This window comes from Ambystoma mexicanum, chromosome 1p (assembly GCF_040938575.1).
Source record: "Ambystoma mexicanum isolate Mex_15411 chromosome 1p, UKY_AmexF1_1, whole genome shotgun sequence".
NCBI lineage: Eukaryota > Metazoa > Chordata > Amphibia > Caudata > Ambystomatidae > Ambystoma > Ambystoma mexicanum.
This window is the reverse complement of record NC_090921.1, coordinates 771,956,572-771,975,841: the sequence shown is the minus strand read 5'-3', so window position 1 is coordinate 771,975,841 and position 19,270 is coordinate 771,956,572. Positions and strand designations below refer to the sequence as shown.

The 19,270-nt window shown below is 46.1% G+C and overlaps 1 protein-coding gene across 1 annotated transcript in view; it reads right to left on the bottom strand.

Moving 5' to 3' along the window:
- Window positions 1-19,270, bottom strand: part of NPR1 (natriuretic peptide receptor 1) — a 1,222,629-nt gene that overhangs the window by 49,404 nt on the left and 1,153,955 nt on the right. Inside the window, exons 17-18 of the mRNA XM_069651231.1 lie at window positions 16,743-16,866; window positions 429-497 (exon numbers count right to left, since the gene is read on the bottom strand). Coding sequence (XP_069507332.1) covers window positions 429-497; window positions 16,743-16,866 — 193 coding nt within the window. The remainder of the gene's footprint in view (window positions 1-428; window positions 498-16,742; window positions 16,867-19,270) is intronic.

The following is a 19,270-nucleotide window of genomic DNA, read 5'->3' as shown; positions in this document are numbered from 1 at the left end:
GCAATTTTCCATCACTAGATCCAAATAACACAGAGATGCAATTAAACACAACAATCTTAATTTGCACGCCACGCACAGATTACATCTGTCCACAAATTCAAGGAACAATATTTGTGCCCACCATTGTCTGTTCACTTGCATCGTGACCGCACAGCATGATTTGTAATCAGTGAGTGTGACGAAATGCAGATGGGAGACTGTGGTTTGTCTGTCAGGGATTGCGTGTCTAATCATTGTGGTAGGTACGTTAATGTGTGTGTTTGTGAATGCCTGCAGTATTTGACTGTGCCTGTGTGTCGTTGTGTTTTCACTTTTGCGTCTGTGTATTGCCATATGTTTGTGTGTTTGTGTGTCTCCGCATGTGTCTGTGTGTCGACATGCTGTGTACACGTTACTCTTACGGAGCTCCGAGTGAAAACGTACATTACCTTGTACACGTCAAAGTTGTCTATGATGGCATCGAAGCAGGTGTAGAGATCATTTAGAAGAGTAACAACCTGCAAAAAACAAGCAAGAAAGTCAGGGAGGAGTAGGGGTGAGATAGGGGGGAGGGGCGAGAAGGCGGGGAAAGGCGAAGAGAGGCAGAAGTGTGTAGGGAAATCGGAAAGTAAAAGGCACGGCAAGATGTGTGTGAGAAAAAAAAGTATGGGGAGTGGAAAGAACAGAAAGGGAGAGCGATAGGAAGAGACACCGACAGTGAGAAAGGAGCAATGCACAAGGGATGGAAAGACAATAGAAGCAGAAATAGGACAAGGGAGGAAGTTAAGCAGGCGTGCAGGGAGAGGGATGAGAGGAGAAGGGGCAGTGGGAGCAGAGGAGAGGAAGAGGAGTAGAATAGGCGGAGAATAAGAGGAATGTGTGACAGAAAGAGGTGACTCAGGGGCCATGTGCAGAACGGATTGAGAATGTTTAATAAAGAGAAGACAGGTAACAGAAACGCGAGAAAGTAAGGACAGAGAGTGGATCAGATAGGTGTGATGGGTGGACATTAAATGGATGAATAGGGGGAGATGGAGAAGAGAAAGGGCGTTGGAGGAGGGAGAGATATTACTTATTATTTGTTGACAATGGATTTCCTAGAACACTTTATCTACAGCAAGTCAAATAAGACAACCCGTCCATTTGATATAAAACATCTGCACTCCCTTCTTGCAGCTGCTTACAAACCACTACCCACACCTGTGTCCCTTTGCATTCAACTCACTCCTTAATCACCACGCCTCATTCACAAGCCTCAATCACTTAGCTCAACCATCTCACCCAATCACCTAACTCACTGCGGGCATGAGTCTGCAAGCTCACACACCTACTCTCAGTGTCTCTCTCAGAGTAAGCCGAGGGAAGTGAGTGTTTGATCATGCAGTAAGGGGTATAGAAGACGACTGGATATCCCCAGCAGGTGCAGGGCCATTCCTGTTAATCGTGATCTCTGTAATTCTCATTTCCCCCTTTCCGCAAACTTCCAAGATTTAGATGTCCTATTAGTGATCATCCTTTGGCCATAGCTACCAGGCAAGGCCAGGGTCTGTCTGTAGATGCAATGCCCCTCAAGGTATGCAACAATGCAGTCTGTTCCATTACTTCATTTTACTCGTTGCCTCGCAAGGCATTCAACTCTGTAGTCTCTTCCACTACTGCATATTTGGGAGATCCTTAATGGATGGCTGTCAAGGTCTGCAACTCTGTAGTCTCTCCCATTACTTCATAGTTGGGACTTCCTTACTCAATGCCTCTCAAGGTATGCAACTCTGCGGCCTCTTCCATTCCCTCATACTTTCCCAATGCTGAATCTGGAAAGGTTGTGAGCAAATTGATGGGGATTCCCAGTCTACTTATGGTTTGGTACATTCAGTTACTCTTGCCAGAATGCCACTAACCAATAAACATGGAGCTTAGAGCTCTCTCACTTAGATCTTTGTTTTGTAGTCCACCGATATACTGCCTTATGGCCGCTTTGCATCGCAGGGAGGTAGTGTACATCGTTGCAGCAGGTAGGGAACTCCTGCTTAGAGGCCAATGGAGGCAGGATTAGCCATCCCTCCCCCCCTTGTAAAGAGGTTCCTTTGGGCAGGTGAAGGTGGTTGGTCTGGCTGCACTTGGATGGAATTGGGGTTTGTGCCTGTATCTGCGTCAATAACCCCCTTAAAAAGAGGTGTTTTCAGGGCTTCTTTTGAAGGGCGGGAGACTGGATCTGATCCCTAACGGTGGGTTCTGGGCAGGAGATCACTAGTTGGATCGTGTAGCCTCTGTGTTTCGTGTTGTTGAATGTAGACTGAGCGATTAGTGTCGCGCTGCCACATCTGTGTTTCCGCCCAGTCCTTCAGCGTGGGACCAACCTTGGAAAGGCTTTATTGACAGGATATGGACAGGGTATGGCATTTTCCACGTGGTTCCTTGCTTCAGGGCGGGGGGGGATGCTGCCCGACTTATTCAAGGTAAACGTCTGGTCGCTTGATACCAGAATGAATGGATTTATGAATACCAGTGCCTCTGTGTGTATGATTCGATGATATGTATTGGGGAGTAGAAGGAACTGCCTCAGCATCATGAGTTATCAGAGACACTTCGTTGGGAGAAGCAGAGCTCCCGTCGGGTTAGACGGCAAAATGTTTTACATTCACAGGAAGAGTCCCAACTCTGGGGCCAGTAAAAATCAAAGTTGCACCCTTCTTCACCTCTTCAAGCTTCCATTTTGGAGATGCACCAGCTCAGGTATTGGCTTTTCCTTCAATAACATATGTGGTTGAGGACACTTGTTTAATTCAGTGTTGTTGATCCTGGCTGTTTCTCAGCAGACGGCAAATTGAATTGCTTGTTTATTTGTTTGTTTGTTTATTAATTTGCAAAGCGCACCAGACCCTAGGGTATCAGGGCGCAGAATACAGGAGGATACATGAATACTTTCAGGTTATAGTTACACAGGTTACAAAAAGAAGTGCACACCAGTGCCCAGGTGATATACAATTAGGGATCTTTAAACTAGATATATGCATATAAAAGGGAGCAAGCGGTCTATAATTACATAATTTACCGTGTTAATATACAACATATTCTAAAATGTGCAGTGGCTGTATGCAGTCAGATCTAGAGGGTAATGCTATGATGGATGCAGAGGAGCAGATTGCAAATGGTGCAGCATGATGACCTCACCAGGGTGCACATGAGAATGATCAAACAGCGATGGAGATCCTTAAGGATAGAGAAAGTTCCGGATTTGCTGGCTCGGCTCCGACATGAAAGAGCGTATCCACGAAAGAGCTGTTCCTGGCAACCCCAGCCCACAGTTCCAAGGAGGGTGAAAAAATCATGCTTTGCAAAAAAAAATATATATGCTTTTTATCCTCTATCTCACTTCTCCTTCCACTGTCTGAAAGGAGAAGTGAGATCTGAACTCAGGCCTGTCCTCAGCCGAGTGGTGATAGCAGATCCTTTCCTATTTTGGCACGGCTCTGATTGGTCTGAACACCGAGCAATGGTCCCACAGGAAGTGATTAGCTTTCAGGTAGATCTGAAGTTGGTTTTACTCTGGTAAGGGAGGTCAGTTTTTGTGGTGACATTTGGCTAGTTTTTTGGGATCAGATAATGTTTCTTTTCAACAGCGGAGTTGTTATGGCCGACTTAAGGTATTTTGGTACTGGAAGAAATTATTAACCAGCAGGACGGTGTCTGAAGTTAGACTATTGATGTACTCCTTGTAAATGATTGTCCAGCATGGCTTGCACATAGGACTGGAGGCTTAATTCTTTCTGGACTCAATGGGTGCTTGGGATAGACCCGTCATTGAGTTTCAGGATCAAGGTGCCTTAGTTCGAGGAAATGAGACGGTGCTGAATAGAGATTCTACCAGGTTGCCTCCGATTGAGGTCTCGATCATCTTGATTGTTGCCTCAAAGTAGGTCTGGAGCAAACTCTGAATTTGGGGGATACACCATCGTCGACATTTCGAGTTCTGTTCTCTCATGGAAGTTCTTAAAAAGCTTTCTTCGTTTGATGTCTGATCTCACATACATTTCTTCACACTAACCTTGCTGTATGGCCGCATGCACTAGACCCACACACTCCATGTATGCAATCCACACTTCTCTGTTCAATCCAATCACAATGACCACTTTTTGGAAATCATCCCCTATTTGTATACTCCCTTTATCCAAATCTATACATGAACCATGCTTTCCACGCGCGCACACACATACAATGGCACAGTCTACCTGGACTCCCCCTCAGTGATGTGTTGCAACAGTTTTATAGTGAGGAACTGTGAAACGATCGCGGGAGACCTAAGGCTGGAATGAGGCTTTAATTTGGCTTACTACCAATCCCGCTGGCACCTTAATCTTGTTATTTCAAACACATCTGACCTATACTTACCTTTGTAAGCCTGGAGGGTCAGAATCTTGGCCCTACAGTTTTGGTTACATATGCTTTGCACATCCAGTTTCGCCTGCTTCTAGCTTGACCAACACAAGAGTAATGTTCACCACTCTTTTCAAAACAATATTTTGGCCGCTTATTGTTTGACTTATGAGCCTTGGTAAATATTGCTGTACGATTTCGCACCGTGTAAGTGGTGTGAAATAATGGAAAAATGCATTATGCGTCCGGTGGGACATTCAGCAGGACCGAGTTCTCAGAAGTGTCAGAATCCATTTCCCCTAAATTTCAAAGGTGCATAGAGCTAGTGCAGAACTGGTGCCCAGTCCACATATTTATAACATTGGTTCGGCCATTTTGGAGAAATCACCCTTCAAAGTCGTTTCTTAATGTGGGAATCATGTATGGTTATTCTTGCCATGTTAATGAAATAATACCCCACATTCTCTCTTCCGCGTCACAGTCTTTACTCACATGAAGGCCTAACTTACCCCAGTTATTCTTGTAAATCCATTAAAAAAATTGTGTGCCCCGGAATCTTCAGAAGGCAGCTTGCTTGGCTTGCATTCTTCTTTCCACAGGCAATCCTTCTTACACCAGGACGGAAGGACTCCTGCAGCCCCTGCTGGGCATGCGCCATGGTGGAGTTAACGACACATCCACAGAGCTTACCAGGTAAGAAGGTGGCAAACTGAAGCTGAACACTTCAGGGGCCCGGGGCCCTGGGAAACGATCTGAGCCTCCAGCAAGGTTCAGCAACCATTTGAGGCCCTCATGGAGTCAGGAGCAGGAGCGACATCGTAGATTCACTGGTAGACGTGTGGAGGAGATGTAAGTGCGCTCACCCATGAAGACAGCAGCTGACTGTAACACGCATGTGCAGGGCAGATAACAGGAAACACTGTAGCACATAGCGCCCGACTCACATGCTGTTGGCGGGTGCCACTCGCCTTGCAATCAGCTTACTCACCCGCCAAGGACTCTTCATCCATCCAATGTTTATCTCAACTTTCCACATGTCCAGAGACATTGCCGTTGCTTCTATTCACTTGGTTCTCTATCTCTGGGGGTAACATATGTAACAGCTTCTATGGGACCTATAGGGCTTCCACAAGGGAACACACGACCTCCTGCCTCCCCATTAGCAGGTGGCTTAAAGACGCCATATCGTTCCCCTGCACTTTAGCTGGCTACCCCCTACCTGGTTGAACTCTTGGGTGGAAGCTAAGGTACCTTCTTAATGGACATCTCTAGGGATGCTATCTTGACTACGCCCAGCATGTTCATTGATCACTATCGGCCCCACTCCCTGGGACAAACGGATCACAATTTTGCCATTGCAGTGCTGCAGGCTGCTCTCCGGGGAAGGTCCCCTCCTATTTGATCCATATGGCACTAAAGTGCACTGGGTTCCACTGCCTCTAGGGTTGTCGCCCTCATCTATGAGTATGGCAGGACAATCACAGATTTTTGGGACACCCCGTGTGAATAAATACTGCGACAGGGAAGAGAGGATGTGGGGCAATGTTCTGATTACTTACTGGTAATCTTCCTTAAACTAGTCTTTCTCTTCCTTGTCACAGTCCTGATATCCACCTCTACCTCCCTGGGGTGCCCAATATTCCCGACTCATTTGGTAAAATAATAGGAGGAAGCAGGAGGATCACGGGAAGGCAAACACTATTATACCTCGGATGCAGGGCTTCGAAAAAAGAAATTCAATGGGATTTGAAAGAATAAGAGGGGGAATGCAGACTGCCATTATGCCAGTAAGACCATGACAAGGAAGAGGAGGACTAGGTGTAATGAAGATTACCGTTAAGTGGTCAGAGCATCTCTTTGTACTCAGATCCAGGAGAAAGAAGCTGCGTCTCCTTTGCTTGGTCTCTGCAATCATAAGAAATAGGCTTAGTCCACGTTTCGATGGGCGATTTGTGCTGCGTTGGGGGAGTGAAGGAGCATGGTTCAGAACACGCTCTCTCTTTGCGCTGCAGGGCTTCTGTAATGGCAAATTTGTATGCTGCCATTGCAGCCCCCAGAGTGCAGAGAATGAAATGGGGAATAACAGTTTGCTGTGCCTGCTGTTAAGCATAGAATGCCATCATTCCTTTGTAGATCATGCCAGCAGGAAAGGTAAATGTGTACGCATTTCAGACAAGCCACATATTTGTGGTTTAAGCATATACCATATATATGATATATTGTGACAAATCAACTTCCGGGCACCAGTGGTCCAGGGATGAATACCGGTTTCTAAATACTAGTACACCAGAATTAATCCAAACAGACTGGAAACACAAGCAAATTATAAACCTCCATGTCCAATTTTGGTAACGTGGACGGAACGGCAGGCTTATCTCCGCAAGGTCATGGATCGTGGGTTAGTTGCAACACAGCGAAAATACAATTATTACCCAATGATAAAAGGGACTGTCCAGTCAAGGTTGTATACAAATATCTACTTTATTATTATCACAACAGACAGTTCTGGCACACTACAAAATACAACCCACCCTGTATAGGGCTGTAGAGGACAGACAGCTCCAAGAAGGAAAGGGGATGCACTCTGGATACTGACAGGAGGGTAGTTGGTAAAGTAATTAATCTCAACAGTTCAAGGATACTTGGTTTCAGCACAAAGGGAGCAATAGGTTGTAAAATGTCATTAGGGGACTTTGGAGAAGGACCATGGGGACGGAACCACAATGTACCTTGTGCTTGTAGAAGTTCTTGGTGCTCGACAGCATCAAATCAGTTTCAGTGCGCTTTGATGCTTCTGCGACAGAGTTCAAGATGGGAGACAGCTGCGGGTATCAGGCGGCAGGCAGTTTGGCGAGCAAGGCTGGATGGATGCAGGTTGGCCTACACGGTGGCTTGGGGTCAGGAATCTTTGTCTCATTGCTGGTTGGTGGGTCTGAAGCACTGGTCGAGACATCTCAGACGATGTTAGCAACTGTGGCTTGACAACAGTAAGTGGTACAGTCGGTTGCAGCTTGAGGGGCTCGACTGGCTCAAAAATGTCCTTTAAGGCAGACCCTGGTTGATGCTTGTCGATGCACTCATCCAAGCTTCTTCACTGGGCTTGTGTCATTCTTTAAGGCGGACGTCCCAAAGCTGAGGAGAGTGTTGCAGTCAATGGCCGTGTTCTTGGTTTGGTTCAGAGACTTTCTGGCACTTCCCACCCAGGAAGCTTGGTGCAGAACCTAGAAGGGCATGCTGTGTGCTGGCTGGGTACCGCCTCTGGAGCTGCTGGAGGGTTTTCTGGATTGGTATCTACCTATGTTCCTTGGGAGATGTTGAGTGGAGGGAACTTGCTTCCCCATTGGAGGTGCTAGCCTTCCTTCACTGGCGGAAGATATAAGGCAGAATATACCTTCAGCCAGGGTCCAATGATGAGTTCCTCTTGCTACTCCTTGCCATGTCTTCAAATGATGTGCCAACAGAGGGGATCTTCCCTCTTTTAAAACCAAATGTTCTGCAGGGATTGGTGTAGGATAAGCCTACCTTAATGCACCAATCCTGTATCCCCACCAATAATCTCCTGTATGCGTGAGGTCATAACTAGACTGCTTTGCAACAGAAAAGGTAAAGTGGTGAAAACAAGTAATACTAAGTCCCATCCATCTTCCTGTCTGTTGTGGATCAAAGTGTCTCTCTTGTTAATGGAACTCTCTGTGGTTCCTGATTAAAGCGCCAGGTCTTCCTTGAAGCTGCAGCGAGACCAGACTTTCTGGCTCTGTCAAACCACATGTTAGTACCTTCTGAGTGGGGTTCCCTGTGCAGATGACTACTGTAAACGTGCAGTCCCAGACATGACATTTCACTGTCAATCACTACTGAGGGTGAGAGCTGGCATCAGGCTGACACAGTTGCATATGAAACGTTGTTGGGGTTTCCTGTCTCCTTTGTTAGCCTCTGTAGCCAGGCCCCATGTGGGCATGTTTGAATTACTCTGTGATTAGTATGCGAAGTTGCCACCACAAGCTACAGCGCTCAACAAAAGGACAGGGAAGATCCAGGGAAGATCCATGGAGTCTTTGTTAGTTAGTTATTTAGACTGGCCATGGCAGGGGGAAGGTTTGGCTCTTCCCTTATGGAAATGCATCTTATACTTCTCCTGTCATATCCCAACTAAATATGACAGGGAGGACTGTGTCTGTAGGCTGTTGCCACCCAGAGTACGCAGGTCTATGCGTATGTCGTGCGGTGAGCACAGGAAAATGTGTTTGGATTAGCCCCACCCATTTTCCAGAGGTTGATCTACCATCATTCAATTTCATTTACAATTTAAAAAAGTCCAGGCGAGCGAACACTCACTGAGCGGATGGTCACATTCCTCACAAAGACAGAGAGCCCGCTGCATAGGGGGCGCCCCAAGGGGGTTTACAAATATGGCTGCGGGGGAAGCAGAGGAGCTAAGATGGATTGGGGAGGAGGGAGAGTAGAGGCTCCGGAACGGGAGAATTAGGGTTGAGTGGAGCGATTGGCCTGATATTCTTTGAAGAGTAGGGTCAAAAAATTCACTGGTACAATGTCATTGTGGTAAATAGGTTATTCCAACTATAGGAAAGGCAAGACCAGAGATGCCAGAACATGCCTGGAAATGTGTAATGTGATAGAAATGTCCAATAATGCCATCTCTTGAGTTCTGGTGACATTTACCAATACTCTCTTGATCTATTGGGTGGGTTAAGGGGTAAATAAAGCTTCTTTTGCAGGGTAGGCTATTGCCTCCTAGACCAGATCAATGCAATAAGAAGAATAGGTGCCTTTAAACTATCTAAGTATGGCTACACTTGCCACTCCTTAACATGGATCTTAGTGCAGCCTCAGAGCCAGACCAGTCTTTTGGTGTGAGAGAACAAAGGAGAAGTCATTTTTAATACCAGCACCCCACAGAGAGCTCTCTTCGCCATCTTGAAGACCCCCGGGGATCTTAAGGAGTGGCAGGGAGACAGTCAGAGGATCATAAAACCTTGTCCTATGGGTGGTGATGATGTCTTCCTGGGGCCTAGCAATACATTGGCACCTAAAATACAGGGTTGAACCCCTCAAAAGGCCTGGGCATCCAGCAGCCCAGAAGGGGTACCCACACGAGGGAAAAAAGTAAAGGGTCTCCTCACAATCCAAACAAATAGCAACCACCCAAGCTAGTACCCGTAGAAGATCTCTTAATTTCCTGCTTGGTGATGGCTATATGGGACCTTCCGTAGAACCCGTATGCAAACAATGGTACAGTCCTAGAATATTAAGATGGAGAGACAGTCCGTGAATTCCTGCCCCCACTCACTACACCATAACAAGTCTCAGGTTGCTCGACTCATCAAACATGCTTATTTTCTTCTTGGTGCATTTAAAATAAAATCTATTTTCTTTTCATCCCACAGTCGGTCCATGCATGTTTCAATTTCTGCTCCCCCGCCAGACCCAATTCTCCACAAATGCAGGCCAGCCTCTTTCCATTTGTCTGCTTCCCCCTCCCCCTTTTCTCATTCTCTGTCATCTCATTTGTCTGGTAATTGTTTTCAATTCTGTTGCTGCTGAGCAGCTAAATGGAGGTAATGAATTCTAAGAACAGTTTGCAGCCTTGACCCAGACGAACACAGCCCAAGGAGAGCCACCAATGGGGGAGGCTTGTGAAAGCTCGGCGCGCAGTCCTGGCGTGCAGCCCTGGCCCACGAGATATTTCCAGCACCGCAAGAGGCCCTCATCTCTTCCACCAAGATGGCGGTGGGCCGCACAGCATGTGTTTTCATATGCAAGTCCTGTTTCTTTGTTATGTTCCCTTCAGAAAACAATCACATATTATATAGTCTGGGTGGATAATGTTGGGGGAAGGAGGAGCGGGTCTCATCCAGAGCATGGATTTCACTCTAGACGGTTTGGTCTTTTCAGTTCATCACCGAAGGTCCCTCCTTTTCTGTGTAACTGGGGCCTCATTATGGTCAAAAGCTATGCAATGACTTGGCATCGTTTTTTATTACGAAAATCGTTGCGATACGATCTAACATCGCCTCATCTCTTGCTATGCAACCTGCCGGCACTACTTGCTTTGTACCACTTACCTCTACTGATCCCCCGGCCAGCTGGTCTACCTTCCCTCTATTTACTGAGGCAGAGGTTTTAGCAGCGATTCTTAAAATCAAGTCCTCCTCTCCAGAGGACGCCATTCCGGCCAGTATGATGAAGACTATTGCTCCAGACATTCTGTCTGACGTCACAATGGCTATAAATAACTCATGCCAGTCTGGTCTGGTCCCGCCGGAACTTAAATCGGCTAGGGTTATCCCCCTGCTCAAGAAGCCGTCCCTCGACCCTACTATCCCCTCAAATTTTCGCCCCATATCCCTGCTCCCGTTCTTGTCTAAACTCTTGGAATCTCTGGTCACACCCCTTCTCTCCTCCTTTCTGGAATCCTCTAGGATCTTTAATCCTGCCCAGGCAGGTTTCAGACCTGGTAGGGGAACGGAGAGTGTGCTTGTCTCAGTGCAAGATGACATGTCTAGACTCGCAGACGCAGGTGGAGTTGGAGCTCTGATTCTGCTGGATTTGTCTGCCGCATTCGATACAGTGGACCATCCTATTCTCCTCTCTCGCCTAGCACAAATCGGGATCTCTGGATCAGTTCTGGCTTGGTTTACCTCCTTTCTTGCAGACCGCACTCAGACCCTTGCCATGCCCCCTTTCCTTTCTGTCCCCTGTGCCCTCACCTGTGGTGTTCCCCAGGGATCCTCTCTTTCCCCTATTCTATTCAATATCTACATATGGGCTCTGGTCTGCCTTATCCGTTCGTATGGACTTAATTGCTATTCCTACGCGGATGACACTCAAATCCTGATCCGTTTGGATCAGGATCATATCAAGGCTTCAGCTTCTCTTCATGACTGTTTGACATCAGTCGGCATTTGGATGGACCAAAACTGGCTCAAGCTTAACGGCGACAAAACTGAGGTGATGTTGGTGGGTTGTCCCCCCCGCCCATCACTTTGGACCCCTGCTTTCTGGCCCACCTCACTGGGCTCCCTGCCTTGTCCAGTGGACAAAGTAAAGAACCTAGGAGTTATTCTCTCCACTTCCTTGTCCATGTCAAACCAGGTCTCTACGGTCTGCCAATCTGCCCATCACCAGATCAGGATACTCAAGAGGGTCCTCCCTATGATCCCAGAGGCTATGCGTCCTCCTGTGGTAGCCGCATTAGTCCTCTCACGGTTGGACTATTGCAACTCCTTATACCTTGCCCAGCCAATGGGCCTTCTCCAACGTCTCCAGCGCATACAGAACCTGGCAGCCAGACTGGCCACAGGTTCCCCCTATGGAGCTCACATCTCGCCAGTGCTTCGCCAACTTCACTGGCTCCCGGTGGCCCAGCGAGTTAAGTTCAAGTCACTATGCATTGTCCACCGGGCAATCCAGGGCCTAGGTGCTGAGTTTCTCCAAACTAAATTTGTCCGTTATATACCAGAACGCAACCTTCGCTCCCTGAACACCAACCTTTTGGTGGTTCCTAAGTACAATCGGGAAAGACTCGGCGGCAGAGCCTTTTCCATTGCTGCGGCAAGGCTGTGGAACGCCCTCCCACTGCCACTCAAGTCTATCTCCAACCATCTGGCTTTCAGGAAAGCCCTGAAAACTACCTTATTCTAGCCCCCCGACTATTACTGCTCTTCCTGTGTGACAGTTTCCTCATCAGCGCCATGATGCCCCTGGGCGACCGTGCGCTCTACAAATTTAGGTAACATAACATAACATAACATCATTACAGAAAATATGCAGTGGTCAAGTGCACTGGGCCAAAACATGTTATCTGCAAATATGCATTCTTTCAGGGTATTTTAGTTCCCAGTGCTAATACCGTGCCCTATTTGTAGTAGGCCCAACTATGTCACGGTGAAAAAATGCACAGAAAAAAGATGCTTTTTCGGCACTAGTACCTTGCAAAATAGCACTTGAACCGGTCTATATTAGTCAGGGGGCTAGGGTAATTATTATATGGAGTCGTCTGTTGTGCCTATCAATGTTGTGTTGTCTTTTATAAGTCAAAAGCCTAAAAATTGGTTGTGAAAAAGAGATTTGTAAATATTATTGAGTATGGAAATTCTAAAATGTAGGAACTGTACAGTATGATTATTAACAGACTTATGGATTTTGCAATCTGGATGTAAATCCATGATGTTTTTAATATGTTGTAGTTCTGTTCTTTGTATGTTTATTCTAAAATAATAAATAAAGTGTTATAAAAAAGGTTTCTGTAATGGCCTTTTGGCTACGTGCCTGATAGAACATGATGGACCCCACGTCCTCTGGGATTGCATAGGCAACATACAACATACATCATTGGAAATCGCACCATAGACCCGTGGGGATGTCTCCCCCAAAGTCCAGTGGGGCTAGGGCTGGGTCATTTCCATATCATTTCTTATCCTCTTCCGGAGGCAGTGGGCTGTTCAAAATTATCTGGATTCTCTGGAAGGCAGGGCCCTTCTTTGAGATGGGTTTCTCTGCTGCTGGGAGTCATGTGTTAGGAAAAGAATCAGTTGATGGGAGGTTCCCCCTTTAGGGTCTGGTGCTAGGACAGTTTATTTTTAGTCAGAGAAGCTCCCTGCCTGTGAGATGTGAATTCCACTATTCTCTAGTGCTGGGACTGGTTAGGTAGTTATAAAAACTCCCCGCCTCACTAGGCTCTAGTGCTGGGACTGGTTTGTTAGTGACAGAGGTGTCCTGCCTCTGAGATGCGAGCTCCACTAGGCTATGTGCTGGGACCGGTTTGTTAGTGACAGAGGCGTCCTGCCTCTGAGATGTGAGCTCCACTAGGCTATGGTGCTGGGACCGGTTTGTTAGTGACAGAGGCGTCCTGCCTCTGAGATGTGAGCTCCACTAGGCTACGGTGCTGGGACCGGTTTGTTAGTGACAGAGGCGTCCTGCCTCTGAGATGTGAGCTCCACTAGGCTATGGTGCTGGGACCGGTTTGTTAGGGACAGAAGTGTCCTGTCTCTGAGATGTGAGCTCCACTATGCTATGGTGCTGGGACAAATTGTTAGTAAGAGAAACTCCCTGCCTCACTAGGCTCTGGTGCTGGTCCTGGTTTGTCAGGAACAGAGGTTCCCTGCCTCTGAGATGTGTTCTGCGCTGGGCTCTGGTGTTGGGAATGGTTTGTTGGTGACAGAGGCTCCCTGAGAGGAATTCTCTTTTTTTACATTTTTTAAATTAAATTGAATGATGGTAGATCATCCTCTGGAAAACGTGTGGGGCTAATCCACACACATTTTCCTATGCTCACCGCACGTCATACGCATAGACCCATGTACTCTGGGTGGACACAGCCTACAGGTGCAGTCCCCACTGTCATATTTAGTTGGGATATGACAGGAGGAGTACATGATGCATCTCCAGAAGGGGGAGGGTCACACCTTACCTCTGCCATGGCCAGTCTAATTAACTAACAAAGCCTCCAAATATCTGCCCTGTCCTTTTGTTGAGCCCAGTAGCTGGTGGGATCTTCACATACTAATTGTAATAATCAGCAGCATGAAAGAAATAGCGCTGTTTTAAACTATTATTTCAGAAATTTCCTCTGATCAGAGGTCAACTGCCAGCTCTGCCTCCCTAAACACTGCCTCCTCGTGCCCCCCCCCCAAACTCCACCATTACCCTGGCCCTTGTGGGATTCCCACCAATTTCTTTCCATTTACACCACTGGGTAAGGCGGTGTTAGTTCCTGTTTTTGGAGTCCATAGGACTCCATGTGGATTTTGGCAATTCCTCTGCTGTAATTCAGCTGATTTTTGCTGTTAATTTAGAGAATTTACCACCACTATAACCTGGAGGTAAATCCCCCACTTCAATGCCAAACCTGCGATTTGGCAGAGCAGTAAAAATGGTAGTAATTCCGTTACCGTTCAAAAAAGTGGCATCAATGGAATTAACACCACTTTTTTACTGCTCTGGCAAACTCGGAATGAGGCTCAATATGTGGTATTATGTGGCTAGACTGGCATTTTTGTGCAGCCATTCTATCAATTTCTTACTGTGGCATGACATTTTTAACGGACATTTATAAGAACGCAAGCCTGATGTGTTATTACGTGGCTAAACTGGCCTTTTGTTGCAGTCAGTCTAGCCATTTCCTACTGTGGCAACATATTTTGTACTGGGCATCTATGATAAAGCAAGTGTGAAAAGCAGTATTATGTGGCTAGACTGGCACTTTGGTGCAGCTATTCTAGCCATTTCCTACTGTAACATGACATTTTTAATGGGTATCCATCCATGTGAAAGCAAGCATGATATGTGTTATTACGTGGCTAGACTGCCATTTTGGGGCAGCCAGTCTAGCCTTTTGCTACTGTGGGATAGCCTTTTGTTCTGGGAAATATGGTAAACTAAGTAGGATAAGTTGTATGTGGCTTGACTGGCATTTTGGTGTTCCTATCTAGCTACTACTTACTGTGACATGGCATTTCATTCTGGCCATCTATGAAAAAGTAAGCATGATAAGTGTTATTACGTAGATAGACTGCCATTTCTGGGCAACCAGTCTATCTATTTCTTACTGTGGCACGGCATTTTTTTCTGGGCACCTATGACAAAGTAAGCATGATAAGTGTAATGACTTGGCTACAGTGGCATTTTGGTGCAGTCACTCTAGTCATTTCTTACTGTGTCACAGCATTGTTAACTGGACATCAAGGGTAAAACAAACATGATAAGTGTTATTACTTGGCTAGACTGGCCTACATTGTGCAGCCAGTTTGAACATGTTTTCTTATTGATATTTCTAATGGCAACGCAAACAGCAGTATATCCTTATGTATAACCATGCCCATATATTGGCACTAACAGCGTGGATATGTTTTGTTATGGTATCATTGCTTCCATTATGCGCAAAGCAAACCTGAGTATGTTCTTATATGCGAATACTGGCATAAATTAGTGCAGCCAACATTGAAATGTATGGGCACAGCTAGTGTATATATGTTTTTATACTGGCATATATTGTGGGCAAAGGCATCATCAAAATGCACTGGGAAATGATCTTGTGCACTGTTGATGAATTTCATCTATTAGATTGTTGGATTGGCGTTAAATTACGAAACCAATTGCAAACTGTCTGGCTTTTTACCCACTTTTTCACAGAATGTGTGCTGTATAATGCACCATTTTAACTTATTCTTCAAATGTTCTTTTTGGTTGGTTTGGGCTCCTTCGCTATGATTGGGCTCTCTGGCATGTTTGTGGGAAATGTTTACACCCCTTCTATAACATAATTCACCATCTGCCACTGGGTGAGTGGCTCCGTGGTTGAATGGGTATGAATGTGTGCATGCAAAGCTGGGGGCCAGGCAAGGGGCATTGGAACATGGATGTGTTCTTACATATTTTGCTGGTATTTTTGGGCAAAGTCAATTTGATGAATGTTATCACATGGAGGAGGGTTTGGGGTGGGGGATTCATAGCACAATGGGACAGGCTGAATGCACATTTTCTTTCTGTGCCGTGCCATGCCATTTTTACACACACAAGGGGCAAGCCAAGTATGATGTGTGTTCTTACATGGGGAGGGTGGATGCCCATGTGCAGTCAGAAAGTAAACATTTCTTTACTGCGGCATTGCATGTTTTACCGGTGTTAAGGGCAAAGTCAACATGATGACTGTTCTTAGATGGTGGGGGTGCCCAATTTTACAGCCAAAAAAGGAAATGGTTCCTTATTGTAGTGCATGTTTTTGTGTCGTTGAGGCAAAGTAAATATGAAGAGAATTCTCAAATGGTGGTGTGGGTGTCAAGCATTTGCGCAGCCGCAATAGCATGTTTTCTTCTTGTGGCAAGAGATTTTTAATGGCATTAAGAGGCAAGCCAACAAGAGACTGTTCATACATGGGGATACTAGCATGTACTGGCAGAGCCAGCATGAACATGTTTTCTTATATTATCATTACTGTGCCTTATATTACCAGCCACGCACCAAATAGACTGGTACATTTGGGTGTCAGGACTCAGGAGCCAAGCACAGCCCCCTTGTTTCGATGCTAGGTGAAAGATTTAAGGTTTGATACAGAAGCATACTTCCATCTATTACCTAGTGCAGTGTGCAGCGTGCCCCTGCAGCAGCGTGATCATCATGCGCATTGCACATGCGTGGTGGTCCAGGCCCGCGCGAATTGTGGTGCAGCCTATGCTTTGTTGCTGAGTTTGGGGGTGGGCCCCTCCTATGGCTCACACAGGGCCGCCATATTGTGTGTTACACCCCTGTGCCAAATGCTCAGCCAGAGGCAGATGACCTTTAGCTGTGGTTTGACTTCCCCATGCCTAGGTGTCCTATGACGGACCACATTCTAACTGCTGTTCTTATTCCCCCCCACTTCCCCAACTTACCTGCATAGGGGTGCTCTCTGCTGATAGCGCCGTGAAGCCCACAATGTCACTGAAGTATATCGTCACACCGTCGAAGGCCTCCGCCTGCACCGTCTCTCCTCTTTTCAGCTGCTCCGCCACCGGGCTGGAATGAAGGTGGGAGACAACAACATCATGTAAGCTCGTATTTTCTACAAGGTAACAGAATACCTAGGAGCACACTGCAAACAGCGTAAGGTGAGCTTGGAGACATCAGTCAATAGCTGAGATGTTAAGTTGAAACCACACGTTATGTTATGTTATGTTACTGTCCGTCTATGCTGCACTAAATTAGAAAATAGTGGCCTCTTGTGCTAGGGCTTAACTGGCTAGCCTGGATTCCTGGAGGGCTGGCACATTCGGGGGCGAAGTTCTCTGTGTGGGGTCTTAGAAATGAGACCAGCGTTCTGGGGACAGGGTTCATGGGGCCACTAGTCCAATGTCAGGTGATGAGGGACATAACATGCGGTATAGCTTAAGTACAGGTCAGCCTGGAACTCCAGCACAGGGTTCCTTTGCAGGAGGCAGGTTTTTGTTCTGATCCAGGGTAGATGATGGACCCTGCTGTGATTAGTCACTCTGGTCTTTGGGGCGCCCCTCAGTCAACGAGCTGCAAGGGTCTCAATTCTCGCACACCCCGGAATACTGTATCTTCATGGTCTCTTTTGGCAGGTAGGTGCAGGGGTTGACTGTTAAGAAGGAATCCTGGGCAGTCTTTGCCGTGGAGGAGATGAACACAACAGCAGGTTTTTTTTACCCTGTAATTTATCTTAGCAAAGGGTCCCACAGATCCTGCAAAGCTTCTCCACCAGCGAGGCCTAGTAGCTTCCTATTTCATTTCTCCTGCACAGCTTTGCCTTCTCAAGTGCTTGAGTCCAGGCTTTTTACCCAAGTCTTATTGAAAATGCTGGAACAAAGCTTCAAGTACTTATGAGGAACTAGGGCTGAGATGGGGGTAGTGGGCGGTGACGAAGCTTTTGATGCTGCGAGAAGCATCTCCTGTGGGGGGCCGGGTTTCTAAATTATTTTTATTTGTTTTTTAAAATTCTATAGTGCGAACATGGCTAAACAGAGCATCAGAGAGCTTCAAAAAACATATACAACGTAATACAAAAAATCAAGTAACAGTACACAAACAACAATTCAATAAATACATATTGCCTATCCTAAAATTCATTACACATAGAAAATACCTCTCGCCAAAACCTCTAAAAACAATCTATAGGAAGGCTTGTGTGAAATCCTAAAATGTGCTAGAAATCAATTCAAGAGAGCACATAACTACATCCCTACTTAACTAAAAGGCCTGGGCCTTCATTCAGTCACAGCTGATGAATATTTTCAATGGAGTCGCCTAAATATTTCTCAAATTAGCAGGAGCAACTAAACGTTAGGAGGGAGCCCAAAATAATGTAGCTGACATTGTGTCTTTACAGCACAGTTTTTGAGAAAAACAGGGTAAAAAGTCTTAATAATAATAATTTTGCATTTATATAGCGCTGCGCACCCGCAGGTATCTGAGCGCTGCTTATTATTACCCTCCGGTGTGTGGTGCTCATTTGGCCTTGCCGGGATTCGAACCTGCGTTAGCAGGCTCTGCACAGATGTCAAGAGCACTCTACTTGCTGTGCCACTTGCCCTTACAATTAACATGAAAAAACGGTAAATTCCATGCCACCAATAGTACACAGGAGCATTTTCAGACATTTCCGTGAAGCTGAGGTCAAAATCTATCTATGTCAGTCATGCTCACTGTAAATAACGTGCAAGAGGCTTCAGCCATAATTTATCTTTTTCAGTAAATGGCCACTGTAAATAAATTGCATGATATGATAGGTTATTTATGACACTCTTAATACCCAGTTGTTTCTAAGAATGGACCCAGGGATCGAACTTGTGGTGCTGCGTGTTGTCTTGCTTCCAAGGCAAACATGTTACCACTGAGCTATCCTCCCGAGCCTGAGGTTTTAACCACAATGTATCTATGCCAATAAGGCTAACTGTAAAACACTTCAATGAAGCTGTGGGCACAATTTACCTTTACCAGTAATATGCACTCCAAATAACTGACATGAAGCGGCGGCGACAATAGCGGTCACAATCTACTTTTGCCTGTAATGGTCACTTTAAATTGCATTCATGAAGCTTCGGACACAATCGAAATTTGCCAGAAATGGTCGCTGTATCACTTGATTCAGACTGCAGCCACAACCTATATTTGCCAGTAATGGTCACTGTTGGCGACCATTACTGGCATAGAAAATCACTTGCATGAGGCTGCAGCCACAATCTATCTCTACCAACAGTGGTGGCTTTAAGTCACTTGCATGAAGCTGTGGCAACCACCTATCCTTTGACTGCAGTGGTCACTGTATCACGAGCATGTGGCCACAGCACAATCTATCATTACCCATAATGGTCACTATAAATTAATTTCATGAAGCTATGGCCACAATCTATATTTACCACCAATGATCACTATATCACTTGCGTGAGATTGCGTCAACAAT